Consider the following 22,385-nt stretch of genomic DNA (forward strand, 5'->3'; position numbering starts at 1 on the left):
CGATTCCACTATGCAGCACATAGATGGTATTGGGAGGGAGAGGTGTACAATAATTGATTGATTTAATTGCGTAATTAATATCAATAAATGATAATTGTAAAATAATTTCTTAATTGGCTAATAGCACACCTCAACCACCAGTTTCATCCGAAGATGTAACTTTTTGCAAATTAATCAAAATTAAATAATTAATCGATTAATTGATCAATAAATCAAAAATATCCTTTATAGCCACATCTATTGGTCACCATGTCCAAATACCAGCTTGCTAGCTCAAAAGTGATTTCTGAGCTATTGCCCAGATGAGAGAAAATAAATAAGTGATTAAAATGAAAATAAATAATCGCAAGATAATTAAATTAATCAATTGGCTGATAGAATACCGAAACTACCACCGTTTCATCCAAATCTGTAACTTAAAAAGTGAGATATTGCTGAGTTGAGAGGAAATAAATAAGACTATTATAGATTTATCAAGTAAACTGATCAATCAATTGATTAATCAAAAAACAAAAAATACGGTTTTTGCCAAAGCATGTGCACACTATTGTGCTGAAATTTCAGCTTCCCAGCTTAAAGGATGGCTGATATATCGCCTGGACAAACAAGAAAGCAAGAAAAACTGGAGTGAAAAGTGAGTACTCCCTTTCAGCGGGCGTCATCGCCGGGCCCCCTTCGGTGCCCAGCAATGACGTCATGCTGTACATGGAGATGGAATAGGAAAGGAGCAGTGTGCAACATAACCTGCATCCACCTTTGGTGGCAGAGGTAAAAAAAGATAAACAAGTACAGTTAAATTCAAAGTACACCGCCCCCAAGCTAAATAATTAAATATCCCCCGGCGCCTGGCAATACCGCCGTGCAGCTCATAGAGACTATTTGGAGGGAGGGGCGCACAATAATTGATTGATTAATTGCACAATTAAAATCAATGAAAGATTGTCCTAAAATATTTTCTTAATCAATTGGCTTAGAGAAAGCATAACTAAACCACTCGTGCTTCATCCGAAGATGTAACTTTTAGAAATTTAATTAAATAAGCAATTTAATAAAAAAATCTAATAATTAATTTATTAATCGATATAATCAATTAATTCATTACTCAATAAAGTAAAAATACCCTTTACAGCCAAATCAATTGGTCACAATGTCCAAATATCAGCTTCCGAGCTCAAAAGGTGCCCGAGATATTGCCCAGATGAGAGAAAATAAATAAATGATTAATAATGAAAATAAATAAATAATAATCATTAAAAAATTAAATTATTAATCAATAGGCTAAAATAACACACAAACCACCACCATTTCATCTGAATCTAACTACCAAAAAAAGAAAAATAATAGTCATTAATCAAATAATTAATTAATCGATTAATTGATTAATCAATAAATCAAAAATGGCCTTTACAGCCAAATCACTTGGTCATTGGCATGTCCAAATATCAGCTTCCTAACTCAGAAGGTGCCTGAGATAACGCCCAGAAGAGAAAGGAAATATATAAGTACTTAATCGATAATTAAGTAATTGATTAATCAAAAAACCAAAAATACCGTTTTTGATAAAGTACTTGTTCACTATTGTGCCCAAAATGTCAGCTTTCTAGCTCAAAGGATGGATGAGATATCGCCCGGACAAACAAGAAAGAAAACAAGTACAGATACATTTGAAGTACACCGCCCCCATGCCAAATAATTAAATATCCTCCAGCGCGGCATTGCCGGGGAGCCTCCGGCATCCGGCAATACCGCAGTGCAGCTCAGGGACTGTATTTGGAGGGCGAGGTGCACAATATTTGATTAATTGCATAATTAAAATCAATAAGAGGTTGTCATAAAATATTTCTTAATCAATTGGCTAATAGCATAACTAAACCAGCAGTGCTTCATCTGAAGATGTAACTTTTAGAAATTTAATTGAATAAGTCATAAATAAAGAAATTAAATAATTCATTTATCAATCGATAAATAATTAATCGATTAATTGATTAATCAAAAATATATTTTACAGCCAAACCACTGTCATTGGCATGTCCAAATATCATCCTCCTCACTCAAGAAGTGCCTGAGATCATGGCCAGAAGAGAAAGGAAATAAATAAGTGCTTAATTAATCGCTAATAATTAAATAACTCATCAATTAATTGATTAATCAAAAAACAAAAAAATAGTTTTTGACAAAGTACTTGCTCACGATTGTGCCGAAATTTCAGCTTCCCAGTTCAAAGGATGGCTGAGATATCGCCCGGACAACCAAGAAAGAAAACAAGAAAACAAACAACCAGAGTGAAAACTGAGTGCTCCCTTTCAGCGTGCGTCATTGCCGAGCCCCCTTCGGTGCCCGGCAGTGACGTTATACAAAGCGCCTGGAGATGGCATAGGAAAGGAGTGGTGTACAAAAGCCCGAGGGAGTTGAGCTCCTCCAAGATAGCCAATGAAAGGTTTCTGTTGGATATATGTCATCTTAGGATGCAGTGGTTTTTTTCAAAGGGAGAGATCCAAGCAATTGTGGAGTAGGCCTCTATTTTTGGGCCATATAGAAAGGGCCTGCCATTCTTGCATCACCCAACCAAGGAAAACTCCTCCTTGTTCATGTCTTTTTTTTTTTTTTTTTTTTTTTTTTTTTTTTTAAATAAATTAAACCGATGTACACTTTTTAGGATAGAAAGCGCCAGTTTGAGGTGCTGAAGATGGAGAGGGGCTATGAAAAGCAGGCGGCTGTTCTTCGACGCAAAACTGAAGAGGTGAGCCTTGGTCTTTAGCGGCCAAAGGGCTGCAGGAATTTTGACCAAGCCAAAATTGCCCTTCCTTGGGTTGAATGCCACGGCTGTTACCCCTTGTGTGTCATTGTCTTATCTAGGCAGCTGCTGCAAAGCGCCGGTTGAGAGATGCAATGCAGCGGCAGAAGGAAGCTGGGGAGCAACGCAAGGGACAGCAGCAGAGGAGCAAGGAAGGAATGGCTGCTCGGATCAAGGTCTTCATCTTCTGATAACCAGAATTTTTGATTAACATTATGTATCTTGAGGGGAGGGAGGAAAGGTGGGGGGAGGAATTGCAAGTCATTACATGAATCATTTAATAATCTTGGGTGTACTGTATGTGGATCCAAATACCTCTATAACCATTCTCATGAGATGGAAAGCTTGTAGTTGGTGCTAGCTTCATGTTTTAATGCCAAGGTTGAGGGTTTGGTATGTTGGCATTTCTAAAAACCTGGGTTTTTTTTTTTCATGCTGATTGCTTTGACCTCAGGGCTTGTTGACCAATGAGGTAGAGGTCTTGGTAAGTATGGAGGAGGCAAGATGTCACCTCGGTGACCTTTTGGATGACCGCAAGCTGCTTGCACGGGATTTGGCACAGCTGCAGCACAACAAGGAGGACATTTACCTGCCTATTAAAAAATCTCGGGTAAGGTCATGTGATCAAGTGAATTTAGAAATCAAGTTTTAACCAAGTCATTTGTCACTCACCTCTGTCTATTTGTCATCTGTAGCGAAGAACGTTCATCAGCAGGGAACTCGAACAGGATTGTGACATTGACGAGCAGATCAAAAGTTTGGAAACTGAGATGGAACTGAGGTACATATTTTACTGTCTACGAATCAAGTATTTCGATCATTGCATCCTGCCAGTTTTTCATATAATTTGTCCAACCAGTGATTCTCAATGCAAGGTTTTTTTTGTCCCCCGTCGCACCGCGGAGCGAAAGGGGGACTATGGTTTTCCCTTCCGTGCGTGCGTAAGCGAAGGACCGAATTCTAATTTGGTGTGTGGGTGCAACCCACGTCAAAATCCAAGATGGCCACCGCCATGTATGTCTGAACCTTGTGAGCGGAATATCTTGAAAAATAAGCGAAGTACCAACTTCTAATCTGGCTTGTGGGTGTATCTAGGCATAACGAAGAACCCTATTGAAAATTGGGTCGCCACGTCAATATCCAAGATGGCCACCACCATATATATATGTCTGAACCTTGTGAGCGAAATATCTTGAAAAATAAACGAACTACTAACTTCTAATCTGGTGTATGGGTGTATCTACGCATAAGGAAGAACGCTATTGAAAATTGGGTCACCACGTCAAAATCCAAGATTTCCGCCTTGCATCTTCCACTTTGTCAACTCGCATCACTTCAACGACGGGGGACCTAGGCGTAACGCATGTTTTTGTTGTTTTTTTTTTTTGCCAAGTTTATTTTAAAACTTCCTCCACAGGTCTGCACAGATTGCTGACCTGCAACAAAAGCTGTCTGATGCGGATGGTGATGAGCGTGTGCGATTTTGGGATGGCTTCAGCTTGATTATTGAGGCTAAGTCTGCCCTCAAGTGGCTTATGAAGGAGGTACGAGAGCCTTTTCTCTGCGTAGGGAAGATCCCTCTCCTTTATTTAAAAGAATAAAAATTATTCTCCTTGCTTCTTATATAAATCCTTATTATTATTATTATTATTATTTTTCTCTCTTCAGATGAATAAGGAATGGTACACTCCACTAATTTTTGTGGGTGGTGTGTATATTTGATGTTTCACTCCAGGTGGTTGCCACACGGGTGCGGTGTGGGGTTAAGGAAAAAGAAGTGGTTGAGTTCACCAAGCAGTTTGACCAGCTCCAGAAGCAGGTGTCACAGGAGCGACAGCAAGCAAGCGAGGCCGCAGCACTATCCCTGGCCCAACTCTCCGCACAAGCTCAAGAACATCAAGATCAGGTATTACATGTCAGGTGGTGGATGGTAAATTCTGGCTCTGGTGTTCAACTTTGATATTATGCTATTGAAGCAATGTTAACCACCTTTAAGCACCTCCCTTTTTCCAACAGATGATGATCCTGCTAAATCAGCGACAACAAGAAGCAGAAGACAAGGTAACTTCTGCCTTTCAGAATTTGTGGCTGAGAACTTTTTATTTCTGGGTGTATAAATGGCAGATGCACTTTTGTTCCAAAAAAGATGTTACTTTGCTAAGCCTAAAATCCAAGGCATCTTCTGCACAATAGATTATGCAAAAATGGTGGAACTTTTATAATAAAGGTACTTCCAACTCTTCCCTTTCTATATAAACAACGATGTAGAATAACTAGTGGTTACGTCCATATCTTCAAGTTAAATGGCAAAGGTGGTTGGCTGTTTTTTATTTTATTTTTTGGGAAATTTGACCTCCCAGATTGCATGAACTGTGCCAACAATTTTTGTGCCACATTTGGAGATGGGATGGTCGACCCAACTCCACTCATGCCAAATGAGTCTGTTCATGATCAAATACTTTCAAAACCAAAGGAACAGCATGTTTCCATCAAATTTCAATATTTTCACTTGCTTAATTGGCTGTTTTGCTGTCCCAGCCATGTCTGCATACTGCTGGGGTGGGCTTGGGGCGAGGGGGTAAAGATTGTCATGCAAACTGTCATTACTTGTGATTGCCACATACAAGTGAGTTTCCAATTTTTGTTTATGTTAATCCTCAAGCATTTAAAAAGACGTGGCAGAGGAACAACCATAGGTTGTCTATTATTGCATAGGCTTGATGGGCCTAATGGCCTCCTGCATGGAATGAAGTTCCTTATAAGGGAACTCTTATTGTTTTGCTTCAATGTCGATTTGTGTTTTTGTCGATTTACAGCTTGTATGGTCGAAATCACTTTGTTTTTCTTTGTTTCTGGGTTTTTCAGCAGAAAGCTTTGAATGTCTCCGATGAGCCAAAAACCCCTCCAAAGGTTAGGCCTTCATAAATTCCAAAGTAATCTTTTACCTGTCTCTTCCTTTGAGGTTGAAAGTTGACCATTGTCTTTGGTATATCTCTTGTGTTGTGGTGCATTTAAGTTGCAAATGTGATTTATTCTTGGTGTGTTATGCAAGTTGGTCATGTCTGCGTGTGCAACGTTTAAATAGATTGCTGATTTAATGGTCTTTGCCTATAAAACGTAATCCTACCACTTATTGTTGTGCTTCAAACACCAAAAAATGCTCATTCCAAAAAAAACTTTTATTTTAATGGTAATGGTTTTGTTTACCAAATGTGGTGGAGCGAGGTGGCATAAGGTAGAATGCATTGCACTTAGTGGGACAGCAATCCGGGTGCAATGAGAGGAAACGTATCGGTTATACAGGATGGCCAAGCTTGAGCAGGCGATGGTGATAGATTCTTGTCTGTAGATCGAACGCATGAATTGCATGATCAGATGTATTCTAATCCTCAACATCATTGGATGGAAATTGATAGTGAGGGTATTGGGGAAATTATCACAAGTATTCGGCCTTTAAATTAATCACTTTTATTTAATACTTTTCATTTGAAAGTTAAATCCCAGAATACTTTCGAGAGAGGAAAAAAGATTCAAGATTATAAAACAAAGCAAGTGAAAAATCAAAGGTACAACACCCATCAGACCAAAAAGGTGGCAATACCTTTTGTATAAATTCTGCAAAAAGGTGCACATAACCCAATCGGGTGTGGATCTGTCGTGTACCAACAAAAGGTAAAGATTATTTCATGGAAAAGAGCAAATGGGTGGGATGTAATGCCCTGCAGTCTGCTGCAATATGTGGGATATTTACAGCTTGTGAAATATTTAAAATGGAGACCATATGTATATTGCATACCTCAACCCCAGCGAACAGCTCATGATTGAAAGACGTATACACATATGGGTAGCAGGGTAGCTGTTTTTTTTAAAAATCGCTCTATCGTGCCTAAGCCTTTTTGATTACTGACAGTTATATACAAGTACACATTCGCATAAATACAAAACAATTACTAGACATTTGAACACAAATACAATCATTCCGGAAGCGTTCGAAGTTTGTGATAAGGTTTTTTTTCTTCCTGAACGTCATCATACTTGACTCAAACGTGATGAATGCCACAGTCACCAGCATACATTCAACGAAAAGATAAAATGATGATTTGACATCTGTGATGGATTATGATTTGGATGTAATTGTTTTTCCGTTATATTTGCCCTCATTTCACTTGAGCAACGCTTGAGCAACGCCGGTTACTCCAGCTATAAACGCTTTCATACTTTACTCGGGGTACAAATACAAATACGACGGTGCCTGTGGGGGGGGGGGGGGGGGGGGAGGTGGGGCAGCCTCATTCATCAGTGAGTGAACTGCAAGAGTGCACATTCGGGATGTGGGGACTGGGAGAGGGGTGTAAATTCTCTATAAATGTGTACCTCCAACTGGTGATGATGGCAGAGGGTATTACAATTTCCTTTTTTTACCTGGGCAACACTGAGCACTATTTACATGTGAATTTTTTTCATTTCCCTCCCCCCCTCCCTCCCCCCTAACCCCAAAATGGAGGGGCCTATCAAACTGTCAAAGCCACCCTCCCCCCTCCAAAATATATGTAGTATATCTTTACCCTCTCTCTCCCCTAATCTCCCTCTTACACTCCTGCCTCCCCCCCCACCCCCCCACTCCCTTCCTCACCCCTCCCTCTCCTGCTTCCTCCCTCAACCCCCTTCCCTCTCCCCCTCTCCTCCCGGCAACACCGAGTACTCCTGCTAGTCGTGGATAAATGTGCCCATGAAAGATGGTGGTGGCACCACTTTAGGCATTACTGTGCAGCATCTGCAGTCAGCTGTGTTCACTTTGGACATCAAGGGCAGCTGTCATCATACTGACGACCTGGCCAGTCTGCTGCACATATGTGCATCAGACTTCATGTTGCATTTACTGCACCTGCAGCTAACGATGCTCAAAGAAACGGAGGGAGAGGGATAGCACACATCTCTCACTTTAATTGCTTCTCTGCACAGATTTTTTTTTTTCACTTCATTGGCACCTGCTCACCACACATTTTTACCTATGCAATGCACAATGCGCAGTGAGCAAGCCAACAAACGGAAGCGATTCGTCGAAAGCGATGACTCTCACCCTCCTACATATACACTACACATGTTTCATCAATTACTTAAGATATGGTCTCTGAATGTGGGGAATCCTCTATTTGCTGATGACTCCACCCTCTGCTATAATATCCCTCATCCTTCAGGTATGCATGCAGCAGCCTTTTCCCTCTACAGACTTGATAGAATAACAAACTAGTCCTTGAGCCAGACCAAAAGTAATGCTCCGGCGGGGGGAGTAATTCTCATTATGATTTTCCATTAGACCAATGTCTCAAGTGTCAGAAAAGGTGTGATGGACATCTGAGAACGGTAGCTTAGTGCCCGGATGGACGCCATCTTTGAAACCACCCAGCTCGAAAATGCCCATTTGGTGGGGTACATTGTTGCACGTGTATCTGGACTTCTATACTAGCTATCGATGTGCGGTTGACGACTAAATATACGTCCGATGTGTACCATCTAAATAAAAAATAATATGAAGCATTTTGTTTTAGATTAATTATTATAAAAATCAATTATCGAAAAAAAAATCATATATTTTTCAATATTTTATTATTAGACTTGTACTTTTTTTAGTGAAACAACACTGGTATGATTTTCCAAATTATGCATTGTGCTACACCGTTTATCTGTCTATAAAGATTTTCAGGCAATTTGGCCTGCATTATAATAGAGAACAACATATGCTATACAATTATACAGTGCACACAAAGTTAATCATCAGAGTCGCCATCAGAGTCATTGGCATCCTGAGCCACGATAGCATCATCCTGCACCATGTTGGAGCATCCCTGCAGCTTACACACAACAGTGCACTTCAACCCATTCAGTATGCAGGAGCAATCTGACGGTCGACACGTCCTTCTGCATGTGCATGAGATGAGATTCAAGACGACATCTGGAGCTGGTAGACCCGCCATCCATCGGATTGTGAGCGAACCGCCATCATCGAGTTCCCAACCATGTCCTGCTGATGGTGTTGGGACGTCTGGTAGGTTTTCAAGGCTGCGTCGCCAGATAGCCGCCTGATAGTTGGCCCTAAGCGTATGCTGCATCAAGGAGTCTTCACAAGGCGGCAATTGTCCAGATTCGATCTGGCCCTTCTTTGCACAGAACATGTGATAACGGAGCGAATTAACACCGACGATCTTCGTGTTCTTGGCGTACAGCTGACACGTGAAGGCCTGAATGCTATTGAAGACGTCTGTTGGTACATTCCACGAAGATCCCAGATCTGTGAATGCTTGAAGATACAGCTCATTCGCTTGCACAAGCTTCAAAGCCTTTATCTTTCCTTGGCTAGCCAGAGCACTCACAGTGTCACACCCGCTCCATGCATGAAGCCCTGGCAATGCACTGCAAACTCCAGACCCCAATACCGCAGCCAACTTTCCAACGTCGATCATTCTGACTCGAACCTTTGTTCCTCGTCTGATGAAGAGCTGACTATCGATGGTTCTGCTGAGATGAAGACTGATGATCAGAACGTCGGTGTCATCTGCCACTAAGATGATCGTCTTGTAGTGGGTAGCGGCGTGCTTTGCGTGGAGAAACATACGCGTGTCTGCTTCCTCGTGGCTACATTCGAGTGCTTGCACCAACTTCCACCTATCACGGGTCAGTACCAGACATTTTTCACCACAGGTGACATAGTGTTCTGTTGCCTAGCTTTTCGCGATTTGTTTCATGTTTCCACGACTCCGCCAGAAACACAACCAGTTTCTCCTTTGTCTGGCTGCAAGCAAGGAGACGCCGCCAGTTCATGATTTTGTGTGCGGGTCTGATCTCGCTGAAACTGATGCCTTCATTTGAACCGCGGTTCACACGCTCAGCTGCTTTGATGGATTCTTCTGTGTATGTGTCAAAGACAACATCGATGCGCTCACTGCCTTGACCAGCGTGAAGCGCTGCAGCAAGGATGCGGTCAGATAGTTCTTCGAACGTGTCGTTCTCGCCATGCATCTTTTGTATGAGAGCCATCGCATCAATTATTGTTGCACTTCGCTTGTCAACGCTCTCGGCTGGTTCCACAAGACCTTCCATGTGTTTCGCAAGTGCAGCTTTGTTCGTTTTTTTCATTGACCCATCAACGTTTGCCAAAGACCATGGTAACGGCCCTAGTGGGTGACAAAGGACAAGTTGCATGTCGAGGTTCCTTGTCTTGGCGATGAGTATCATGGTGGCAAACAGTTGTCTGTCAGCTCTCAGGACGATCTCCTTGTTTGTGCCCTTCACAACTTTCTGCTTGATCTTACCAAAGGTCTTCAAGTTTAGCTTGTTCAATGTGTCATGAAAGCCTGTTCCCTCTTCAAGACGTTTCTGGAAGCTTTGATACACCGCTTCCCCCTTTTGCAGGGTGTTGAGTAGGTCATTAGAAACGTCCTCCCTCGCAGCCGCTCCGGTAGATATACTGAGAAGACATGACGGATCATCGGCAAATGGATTGGTCCAGTCATTTTCCAGTAGATCACAGATAGCTGTGACGCCAGACTCATCACGTTTGATGCGAGAAGTAGACAAGTCAGGGTGCTTGGCGTGAGATATGTCGCTGCCATTCACAAGGATAGTTTCTCGTAGTTGCCTCAGTGCAGTAGCCCGATTTTCTGCAGTTAGATAGTATCGTGACACAGCCCCTTGTCGAAGACTAAAACCTCGTGTTCCTCCAGCTGTTTGCGTATCTTTGTTTACTGTTTCTTCTGTTGTCTGATCAACAGCGATTCTGGCAAATGGATTCCCTGGTCTAAGCTGTACGGAGAAGTAGCCTTGATTGAAATGCCTGTACAACTCGGGGCATGTTTCGTGGAGTTGCGTCATCTGTGCATAGTACACTGGTAGATATCTAGCATAGTTCACCTTGTTCATTGCGAAACACCAAGGGATCACTCTTCTGACACAAGCCAAGTGAAGCATCCAGTCGCCTTCTCTATCCGCCCGAATCAACCCCAGCAGGGTCTCTACCATATCAATATACATCATCCAGAAGCGAGCCAGGTCTCCATGTTTGGTTCGCAGAAAATGTAGGTATTTCGCGAACATGTGAAAGCTCTGTACACATGAATCATCATCGAGAGCAGCAGCGAGAGTCTCGTGGCAAACATCCTCCTTGATGCTGCGAATTTTGAGGTCAGTGCTTCGAATCTGGGGTTCCTTGTCAGGATGATTGCTTTCTATCCACACCTGGAAGCCCTTCCAAATGATGCGCATTAGTGCCTCGTACATCAACTTGTGGAGTCGCACAGCACGGTTGTATTGCTTGCCTTCCAGAACCCTGTTGATGGAACCTTCAGCGATTACTCCTGACTCAACAGCTACATCCCGAAGGCCTGCATCTCCAAACATTTTCCCAATGCTCGACATGAAGTTACAGATGGTATGGAAGTTCCCCATCATGAGCACGATTCTTCCATATCGATCGACATCTTTCCATGCTATTTCGGTCGCCTTAGCAAATAGTGCCTGGTCTAGCACCACCGGTATACGCTCAAGCTGAAGTGATGACATGATGTTCAGAGCTTCTCTGAGGATTTCTTGCACTGTTGCAATATCTGTGGCAGGCGCGTTTATAGTCGGCAGGTAGCCAACTACATCTTCCGTCACCTGAACACGATCTCTAGTCATGATGTTGAAACCAGTCCACGAACTGATTGTCTGGTCGCATGGTTCCAGCATGCGAGTCATAATCCATACGTGATTTCGGCGCTGCGCAAGGGATGTTGCGCCTGCAAGAGTGTCAGAAAGATCTGCAGGCTTGATTGCAGGTGGGCCCTCTCGTTTCCCACCGCTGTATATTGCAACTAAATCGCTGGATGACGGGATAGATCGCTTCTTATCTGCTTTGGATACTGCCGATGGAGGTTGGGGCGGCAAACACGACTGCGACTTCGGTTGGACGATGATACCGTTGACGCGATGCGATGTTCCGCCACCACTCAGCGATTCCTCCCCCCCCCCCCCCCCCCCCCCCTCAGAAATTAATCAGGTCACCGCAACAAATCTCAGACTGAGATATAGAATATAGATATAGAATAGACTGACGTCACTTTCGGCACTGGGTTCTGTGGGTTGATTATCGGCGGGAAATTCCAACTGACATAGTTTCGGTTTGTGGAAAGTGCATGCCTTTTCATATATTTTTTGTGTAAACTCGTGGTGGATGATATGTTTTAGTTTTCGAGTTATTTTTATAGACAGATAAACGGTGTAGCACAATGCATAATTTGGAAAATCATACCAGTGTTGTTTCACTAAAAAAAGTACAAGTCTAATAATAAAATATTGAAAAATATATGATTTTTTTTCGATAATTGATTTTTATAATAATTAATCTAAAACAAAATGCTTCATATTATTTTTTATTTAGACGGTACACATCGGACGTATATTTAGTCGTCAACCGCACATCGATAGCTAGTATAGAAGTCCAGATACACGTGCAACAATGTACCCCACCAAATGGGCATTTTCGAGCTGGGTGGTTTCAAAGATGGCGTCCATCCGGGCACTAAGCTACCGTTCTCAGATGTCCATCACACCTTTTCTGACACTTGAGACATTGGTCTAATGGAAAATCATAATGAGAATTACTCCCCCCGCCGGAGCATTCACTTCAAAATATGGCCGGTTGGCTCAAGGACTAAACTGGTCAAACACTTAGAATACAGTCGTGGCCAAAAATATTGGCACCCTCACACTTTTTTCAAATGATGCACCGTTTATTCCAGAAAATTGTTGAAATAAAAAATATTTTGGTATCCACTGTGTATTTCTTTGGTTTTCAGTGGAACAAAGCAAAAAAAAAAAAGCTGAACAAATTACGAAATCTTAGCTTATTCCACACAGAAATCCTAAAATGGCCCGGACAATATTATTGGGACCTTTTGTAAGTTGTTAGAAATAATTAGATTTCAACAGGTGATTCTCCTTTTCTTTGGAATTGAACATTCTGTTGTGAGTTGCAGGTGCCTGCAATATAATCATTCATTCAACCAGTTTGAATGGAGAAAATGAGTCATTCTGCTGTTTTGTGTCCGTGTGTACCACAATAATCATGGAGAAAATAAAAAATAAAAACCAGAGAATTGTCTGAGGAGGTCAGACACAAGATTGTAGCCAAGCATGGACAATCAAGACTACAAGTCCATCTCCAGAGACCATTATGTTCCTGTGTCCACCGTACGCAATGTTATCAGGAGGTTTAAGGCCCATGGCACTGTAGCCAACCTCCCTGGATGTGGACGCAAGATAACTTGATCGAAGATTGCAGCGAAGGATTGTTCGAATGGTGGAGAAAGCACCTCAATAAACTGCCAAACATTCGAGCTGACCTTCAGACACAAGGTACGACAGTTTCAACTCTCACCATCCGTCACCAACTCGATGAAAGGGGGTTCTATGGTAGGAGACCCAGGAGGACCCCACTGCTGAGAAAGCCTGACTGAAGTTTGCCGAAACACACCTGAACAAGCTAAAATCCTTCTGGGAGAATGTCCTGTGGACATATGAGACCAGATTAGAGCTTTTTGGTAAAGCACATCATCTCTATGTTTACAGAAAATGAAATGAAGCCTTCAAAGAAAATAACTCCTTCCCTACAGTCAAACATGGTGGAGGTTCAGTGATGTTTTGGGGTTGCTGTGCTGCCTGTGGCACGGTGCCTTAAATGTGTGCATGGCATCATGAAATCAGGAGATTACCAAGGCATTTTGGAGTGCAATGTTCAACCCAGTGTCAGAAAGCTGGGTCTCCGTCGAAGGTCATGGGTCTTACAGCAGGACAATGACCCCAAACACTTCAAAAAGCACCCAAGAATGGTTCAAGACAAAACGCTGGACTGTTCTGAAGTGGCCAGCAAGAGTCCAGATCTAAGTCCCATTAAACTGTAGGGAGATCTGAAAACAGCAGCTGGTTGAAGGTATCCTTCAAATCTAGGAGAACTGGAGCAGTTTGCACAAGAAGAGTGGGACAAACTGCCAGTAGAGGTGTAGGAAGCTCATTCTAGGTTATAGGAAGCGCTCAACTGCAGTTATTTTGTCCAAAGGCCGTGCTACCAAATATTATGTCTTGGGTGTCAATAATTTTGTCAATGCCATTTATTTTAATTTTCTGATTTAAAATAATATATCAAGTTCTGAATCAAAAACAAAGGTTCTGTAATATTAACAGTGATATAAAGAATGTGGAGACCAAATACTTTTGTCAATTCCAACTTATTTTTGAGAATACTGTGAGTTATTTGAAAAAAGTGCAAGGGTGCCAATATTTTTGGCCATGACTATGTCTTTCAATCCTGAAAAAATCTCACACTCACTATCTCTCTCCAAAAAGACAGTCTAGCAACCCCTCACATGTACTTTCACAATCCTCTTGCAGTTGTCACTCAATCTTTTGGACCTCACTATTGGCAATCTTTCTTGGGCAAACCACTTTTCAGTTGGCCTCCAAAGCCAGTCGCTGATTGTGCATCCTCAGTTGTATAAAGTCCTTCCTTGACACACCTTAACTCTTATCCACTTACAATGCCTTCATCTGCAGCTTGATTACTGCTCTCCCCTCTGGGCTGGCTCCCCTGTCTCGCACCTTGCTCAGCTTGATGCAGTGGGAACCATGAGGATGCAATTAAAATGATTTGCTACCTGTTTTTTGTTTGTTTGGTTTTCCATACATTGGAGGAACGGGGCCGTTGCATTGCAACGGGGCCGTTGCATTGCAGATGTGTCCAAAAAGAAAAAAAAATTCTTTACCGATTTGTTTGCTTGATGATTATATTCTGAAGAGAATATGATATCACTTTTAAATGTTTACTCCACTACTTGTTTGATAACAAACATTGCAGGTGAAGAAATCATTTCGTTCAGTGGGACCAACTGCCCACCCCCGGGGTAATACACCACGCTACGCTCTTCACGAAATTCTCTCAGATGAGACGGACTCTGATGATGAGGTTGAATTACAAAACCAGAGGTATTCTCGGAGGTGTGGAAAGTTCGACTCTGATTGGTCCCCATCAATCACAAAGCCTCAGCAGCGAAAATCGCAACCTAAGGTGCATTTTGCTCGACAAACATTAATAACCAGTTTGTTATAAGGCTGCTGGAGTCCTATTTTGTTTACCACGTGCTATATGTATGTGCCAACAGTGTGGATGTGGTGGGGCATGCAACAAGATGATGTGCAGCTGCCGGAAGCAGCAAGGGAGCTGCTCTGATAGTTGTGGCTGTAACCCAGAAAAATGCACCAACCGGTCCCCGATGGTAACAGCATTTCCCCCCTGCCCCCAATAATATAACAAAATTGTACAATAAAACTTCCTCGAACGTGATTTCCAATTTACACACTGAATTAAATGCGTCAAAACCTCCCCAACGCGAGGATGTGTTTTTGCATTTACACGATTGTGGCTGGTGTTTTCCCAAAGATTTATATTCTTATTCCTTGTTACTGTACTGTACTTTACTTAACCCTTGCCCACACAAGGGAGGTCTTCTTAGGCTAAATACAAGGCTAAAAAGACCCCCCTTGTGTGGACAAGGGTTGGTTAATTAATATTTAATTTATACATACGATGATATGAGTCGCCACCTGCCGTCATTACGATTGCAGTTCGATTTTACATTCTGGATTGTGACAAACGGCTGGCGTTTTCCCAAAGATTTTGTTATTGTTCCTTATTCCTTATTACCTTGCCTGATTACTATTTAATTTATATACACGCACGGCACGAGCTGCCACCTGTCGCCATCTCCGAATCTGCTGCCATCAAGTGAATTTATGTCGCTCATTATGGCTCCCAAAAGACCCAATTTTAACCAATCAGACGAAGAAGAGGAAAACAATGACAATGGAGGTCAATCTTGATATTGTAGCGGTTACCGGACCTAATTCTCTTGTACCGGCCGGTGACGTAATCAGCAGGCGGTCACTCGGGTTGCATACCACGCCCCGTTGAGAGGCGTGGCTTACTGTTTGAATTTGAAAAGATATATTGCCGCTCTGCGTAGCCTTTTTCAGTGCATTCGTGCCGAGCTCGGAATAAACAGCTCAGTGAAAATCAGCTCGTTGTCGCGTCCATATTGTTGGAGTTCGACGTGAGAGCACATTACGAACACGGCAATGGAGTCGACCGTTGCTTTGAAGCTCCCTGGCTTCTGGGAATCGCACGCGGCCGTCTGGTTTGCCCAAGCGGAGTCCCAGTTCGCTCTGCGGCACATCACGGCGGACGAGACTCGTTTCCACCACGTGGTCTCCGCGCTAAACGCCGCCACCGCCTCCCGGGTCTTGAGCCTTCTACGGAGCCCGCCGGCCGATGACAAGTACGGCGCACTCCAACGACTACTCCTCGGTACGTTTGACCTCACTGAGGCCGAACGCGCGCGACAGCTGCTCGATCTGCCTGAGCTCGGGGAGGCTCGACCATCCGAGTGCATGGAAGACATGCTCTCCCTGCTCGGCGAACACCGCCCAGATTTCCTCTTTTGCGAACCGTTTCTCCGACAGCTACCCGGGCAGGTACGCTTAGCTTTGGCTAACTCGGCAATCGAGGACCCTCGCGCCCTGGCTAATAGGAAGCCGACAAATTTTTCTCGGCCGGGCGGTACTTCGGAGCGGCCGCCTGGAAACCTGGCCCGGACGAGGCAACGCCCCCGTCACGACCGGCGCCGCAGCCACCACCGGGGCGGACCGTGTGTTACTACCATGCCAGGTTCGGGCAGAAGGCCAGAACGTGTCGCCCACTGTGCACTTACAGCGGGTCGGGAAACGACCAGGCCGGCGCTCGCTTCCTGCCATGAGCGTCGGCCATTCCGGCAACCTTTTGTTCATCACAGACACCGCGTCCGGGTTTCCTGTGCGATACGGAAGCTCAGGTGAGCGTTATACCCGCCTCGGGGCAGGACAAGCAGGCCGCGCTTTGCGGCCCCGCGTTGGTCGCCGCAAACGGCTCCTCTATCCGCACCTTCAGTTCACGCAGCGTTGCACTCTGATTCGGGGGCCAGCGTTTCGAGTGGAATTTCGTCACGGCGAACGTGCCCATGGCTTTGTTGGGTGCGGATTTTCTTTGCGACCACGGACTTTTGGTTGACGTAAAACGTCGGCTCGTCAACGCGGAGACCTTCAGCTCTCTCGCTTGTTTGTTGAGCGGCTCAGCACCGACCCAGGCTAGCCTGCGTGCTCCCGGCCGCGGACGACTTCACCCGCCTCCTCGCTGAGTTCCCCGCCCTCACGCTGCCGACGTTTTCGGCCGTCGCCGTCAAAAATGGCGTCGAACACCACATTCCGACCACTGGTCCACCGGTCTACGCCAGGGCTCGTCGCCTCGACCCTGCCAAACTCGCCGTGGCCAAGGTGGAATTCGACGCGCTGGAGCGGTTGGGCATTGTGCGGCGCTCGAACAGCGCGTGGGCCTCGCTCCTGCACATCGTACCCAAACCGGGTGGCGGATGGCGACCGTGCGGCGATTATCGCCGCCTCAACGATGCCACCACCCCCAACCGGTACCCGATACCGCATATCCAGGACTTTTCCACCCATTTGGCAGGGTGGGTGATCTTCTCCAAGGTCAACCTTATTCGGGGCTACCACCAGGTACCTGTCCGGCCAGCCGACGTTCCAAAGACGTCTGTAATTGCACCTTTTGGCCTCTTCGAGTTCCTCCGAATGTCGTTCGGCCTTAAGAACGCGGCCCAGGCCTTCCAGCGGCTGATGGACAGTGTGCTGCGTGATCTCACCTTTCGGTTCGTCAACCTGGATGACATTCTCATCGCCAGCACTTCCCGGGCAGAGCACCTCCTTCACCTGCGCACACTTTTTGCGCGCCTCAGCCAGCACGGCCTCATCAACCCGGCGAAATGCCAGTTTGGCATGGCTGCCGTCGACTTCCTGGGACACCGCATCACGAAGCGCGGGGCCGTTCCGCTGCCGACCAAGGTGGAGGCCGTTAAAGGTTTCCCGCGCCCCCGCTCCGTCAAGGCCCTGCAAGAGTTTTTGGGTATGGTAAACTTCTACCACCGGTTCGTGCCTCGCGCTGCCCAACTCATGCGCCCCCTGTATGAGGCCCTCGGGTAAGCCGGCCAAGCACGACATCGCCTGGACCAAGGAGATGGATGGGGCGTTCACGGGCGCTAAGCTGGCCCTCGCCAACGCCGCCATGCTGGCGCACCCGGCGCTCGACGCACCCATCGCCCTTACCACGGACGCTTCCAAACTACGCGGTGGGCGCCGTACACGAGCAGTGGGTTAAAGGGGCTTGGCAATCGCTGGCCGCCTTCAGCCGGCAGCTCCACCCTAACGAGCGCAAATACAGCACGTTCGACCGCGAGCTCCTCGGCCTTTACCTGGTGGTTCGCCACTTCCGCCACCTTTTAGAGGGCCGCCCATTCACGGCGTTTGTGGAGCACAAATCCCTGGTCTTTGCCATGGCCAAGGTCTCAGAGCCGTGGTCGGCTCGACAGCAGCGCCACCTCCGCCCTGTCCGAATTCACGACGGACATCCGGCACGTGGCAAGGACAATTCTGTGGCCGATTGCCTCTCCCGGTCCGTCGCGGGCGCCGTCCACCTCGGCGTGCATTACGCCCGCATGGCAGCCGACCAGGTCTCCGACCCCGCGGTGCAAGCCCTCCGGACAGCGGACACGGGCCTGCGGTTGTCAGACGTCCCCTTCAAGGATACAGGCAGTTCTCCTGTGCGATGTTTCCCTGGGCCAACCTCGTCCCATTGTGCCCGCTGGATGGCAACGGCTCATTTTTGACACCATCCACGGCCTTTCCCACCCGGGCCGGAAAGCTTCGCAGAAGCTCGTGGCAGCGAAATTCGTCTGGCACGGGCTCCGGAAGGACGTCCGCGACTGGGCCAACGCCTGTGTCGCCTGCCAGCGTGCGAAGGTCCACCGGCACACCCAGGCCCCGTTGGCACCATTCGACGTGCCCGCACGGCGTATCGACCACGTCAATGTGGACCTGGTTGGACCCCTTCCCCCCTCGCGGGGCTTCACCCATCTCCTCACGACGTTGGACAGGACCACCAGGTGGCCGGAGGCCGTCCCGCTGACGTCAACGACGTCCGCCGACGTGGCGCAGGCCTTCATCAGCACCTGGCTCGCCCGTTTCGGCGCCCCCTCGGACATCTCCTCTGACAGAGGCCCACAGTTCACCTCTGAGCTTTGGGGCGCGGTCGCTCAGGCCTTGGGGGTCAAACTTCACCGCACCACGGCCTACCACCCCCAGGCCAACGGCTTGTCCGAGAGGTTTCACCTCTCAATGAAGGCCGCTCTCAGGGCCAGCCTCCAGGACGACGGTTGGGCTGATAGGCTCCCGTGGGTGCTATTGGGCCTTCGGACGGCCCCTAAAGAAGACCTCCAGGCTTCTACCGCCGCGCTGGTCTACGGCCAACCACTGCGCGTGCCGGGGGAGTTCATCCCCGATGCCACCGGCCCCTGGTCCGCGGCTCGCCAACGCTCGGTCCGCCAGGAGATTTGCCCCGGTGCCCACGTCTCATCATGGCTGTCCTCAACCCCATGTCCCCCCAGCGCTTTGCACAGCGGAGTACGTTTTTGTGTGCTACGACGCGCACCGGGGACCACTCCGGCCGCTGTACGATGGGCCTTTTCGGGTCTTGAGGAGGGGCGACAAGTCGTTCGTCGTCGACATTGGCGGCAAACCGGACCATATCTCCGTGGACCACCGTCGGCCCATTTGGACCTCGACCAACCTCCACGGTTGGCCCTTCCTCCACGGCGGGGCTGTCCCCCGTCGACCAAGCCCCACGCCCGACCATCCGCTGCCAAGCCGCCTCCCACCCCCACACGAATCGCCAGGGGTCATTAAGGCCCCCCCACAAACTGACTCTCCCTGTACAAGTGAATTCTGGGGGGGGGGGGGGGGGGGGCGGGGCGCATGTCACGGTTACCGGACACAATTCTCTGTACCGGCCGGTGACGTAATCAGCGGGCGGTCACTCGGGTTGCATACCACGCCCCGTTGAGGCGTGGCTTACTGTTTGAATTTGAAAAGATATATTGCCGCTCGGCGTAGCCTTTTTCAGTGCATTCGTGCCGAGCTCGGAATAAACAGCTCAGTGAAAATCAGCTAGTTGTCGCATCCATATTGTTGGAGTTTGACATGAGAGCACAGCTCCACAATATCCTGAATAATTTATCGGTTTCTGCTTCATCTTTGGCCAGGCAATATGGCATGAATGAATCAACCATTAGGACGTTACAGAAGGCCGAATATAAAATCCGTTCCAGCATTCGTGCAGGAGCCTCCATCGCAACATCATACGTTAGCAGGAGAGACGCCCTTATTGGAAAAATGGAGAAAAGATTGAGTGTCTGGATTGAAGATCAGAACCAGAAAACTGCTCCAGTGGATGGGCCCATTATAAGAAGAAAGGCCATTAGCATCTACAATTACCTGAAGGTAATTTATACATACCATGATACGAGTCGCCACCTGCTGTCATCGCGATCGCAGTTCGATTTTACACTCTGGATTAATTGCGACAAAAACGGCCGGTGTTTTCCCAACGATTTTGATATCCTGAAACTCGGATTTGATGACATGGAAGAAGTAGAACTGTTAAAGTCCCACGGAGAATAACTGTCCACTGAAGAACTTGAATAACTTGTGACCCAGACATCTCGTGAAGAAGACGAATATGATGAAGAGCCAGAAAAGGCAGAATTAACCACCAAACTGCTGGAGGAGCTCTTCAAGGCAACAAAAGCTGCCCAAGAAATTGCTGTAAGGATAGATCCTTTTGTGGAAAGAAGCCTGAAGTTCAAGTGGGCCATAGTCGGCTTTAAATCCCTACACAGAACTTCACAGGGAGTTAAAACAGAAGGCAAGGCAAGAGCCCATTTAACACAATTCTTCAGGCCTACGTCAACAGCTACCAGCAGCAATTCAACCCCTTCCACCAGCAATTCAACACCCTCCACCAGCAAATCACCCAAACCTCCAACAACCACCTCACAATAAGGTGTTATTTTGCAATAATACAGTACTATTATGGTATTAACACTTATTTTAATGTATATTTAATAATGCTGCACCATTCCATACAAAGAAACATGTAAAAAAAAAAAAAAAAGCAAGAAAGGTTGCTTTAGGATCAGTTTTTTGGGAGCCTGGAACATATCCCCAATTTCCCCATACGTTTAATGATTCCTCCAACGTGAATTCCTCCAAAACGACGTTATCCCAAAATGGCCATGCCATACGGGGGATTAATTACCCATAATATCTAACTAACATAACCCCACCCCTTGTTATGGGAACGAAGATGCATAAGATGAATAATCATAAGAAGTTGCATCATAAGAACGAAGATGCTTACACGACATAAGGTCTACCGGATCCCTACTTATAACAAATGGGTTTTCTTCTTCATGACAGTTGGAGCACACCAACTATTTAATTCTACCTGGACAAAGGTAATGCTTACCCCCCCACAAAAGTAACGTGTGTGTGTGTGTGTGTATATATATATATATATATATATATATATATATATATATATATATATATATATATATATATATATATATTGTTGCGGAAACGGAGTACGGCTCTTCCCCTTAGCAAGAGGGGGGTTAATCCCCCCTTTATTCTCACTGGCCGTCTCCGCTCCTGAAGCCACCCCGCTCCCTCCAGAGAGGCAGGGGGGCAACCTCGTTCGAGACCGCGCACAAGATGTTATTTGCCGAGCGGATTAGCAGCCCGCGGCTCGAACCATTAACAAAAACTAGACCCGATTCTAAACATTGGCCAAATCATGCCACGGGTGTTCAATGATGGAAACCTCTAAAACGAACGGATGTGAAGAAAACAAGGCAGAGTAAGGAAGAACAGGAATTTATTACTAACTATTGTACAAAACCAAAGAAACCAAGGAGAAGGAAAAACGAAAATAATGACAGAAGGAGAAGACAGTGCAATACTAGCTTATCTATTCAGGCTTACTTATACCCCAGGGACAAGACAAACAAAACAAACTCACGTACACAAAAGGATGGATGAGGGCAGGAACGAATGGCTGGAAGGGGAGGAAGGTTCAGCTGGACGCAGGAGAACGGCCTGGCCGAGAGTGAGCAGCCGCCAACTCTCCACACTCTCGTTCGTACGGCGGCGTTGCTTCGCGGCCGCAGGTCGAACTGCCGTTAAAGCTCAACTCCTCAACTCAGCTGCGGTGGATTCAGCTGCGGTGGACTCCTCACTCATCTGCTCGTGGGGGCTTCCTCGGTCATCTGCTCCAACTGGACTGAGGTGGGGGCTCCGCGTGACGGGTTATATAACCACGCCCTAGAATGTTCTTGAACCTCCCAGAAGTTTCTTTCCTCCGCCCTCTCAGGCCAAACCCCTCATGCTTGGTTGGTTGATCGGGGGCTGGCTCACTCCTCATGACGAGGTGGAGACACGCCTTTCTTCTCCGAGCTGACCGCGTGCGTAATGGAGTTTGGGGTGAAGAAAACCGCCCAATGCACTGGCACTTCGAAGAGATGATTGGGGGAAACTTGAAAAGGGAACCATCTTATGTCATTTG

General features: G+C 46.4%; 1 protein-coding gene across 1 annotated transcript in view; it reads left to right on the forward strand.

Moving 5' to 3' along the window:
- Positions 1 to 22,385, forward strand: part of LOC137411497 (chromosome-associated kinesin KIF4A-like) — a 59,843-nt gene that overhangs the window by 31,187 nt on the left and 6,271 nt on the right. Inside the window, exons 18-27 of the mRNA XM_078775240.1 lie at positions 2,657 to 2,740; positions 2,857 to 2,970; positions 3,249 to 3,404; positions 3,490 to 3,575; positions 4,212 to 4,338; positions 4,530 to 4,700; positions 4,811 to 4,855; positions 5,660 to 5,704; positions 14,682 to 14,891; positions 14,986 to 15,099. Of these exons, the coding sequence (XP_078631366.1) occupies positions 2,657 to 2,740; positions 2,857 to 2,970; positions 3,249 to 3,404; positions 3,490 to 3,575; positions 4,212 to 4,338; positions 4,530 to 4,700; positions 4,811 to 4,855; positions 5,660 to 5,704; positions 14,682 to 14,891; positions 14,986 to 15,099 (1,152 nt within the window). The remainder of the gene's footprint in view (positions 1 to 2,656; positions 2,741 to 2,856; positions 2,971 to 3,248; positions 3,405 to 3,489; positions 3,576 to 4,211; positions 4,339 to 4,529; positions 4,701 to 4,810; positions 4,856 to 5,659; positions 5,705 to 14,681; positions 14,892 to 14,985; positions 15,100 to 22,385) is intronic.

The sequence above is a fragment of the Myxine glutinosa genome, chromosome 1 (assembly GCF_964187855.1).
Source record: "Myxine glutinosa chromosome 1, kmMyxGlut1.1, whole genome shotgun sequence".
NCBI lineage: Eukaryota > Metazoa > Chordata > Myxini > Myxiniformes > Myxinidae > Myxine > Myxine glutinosa.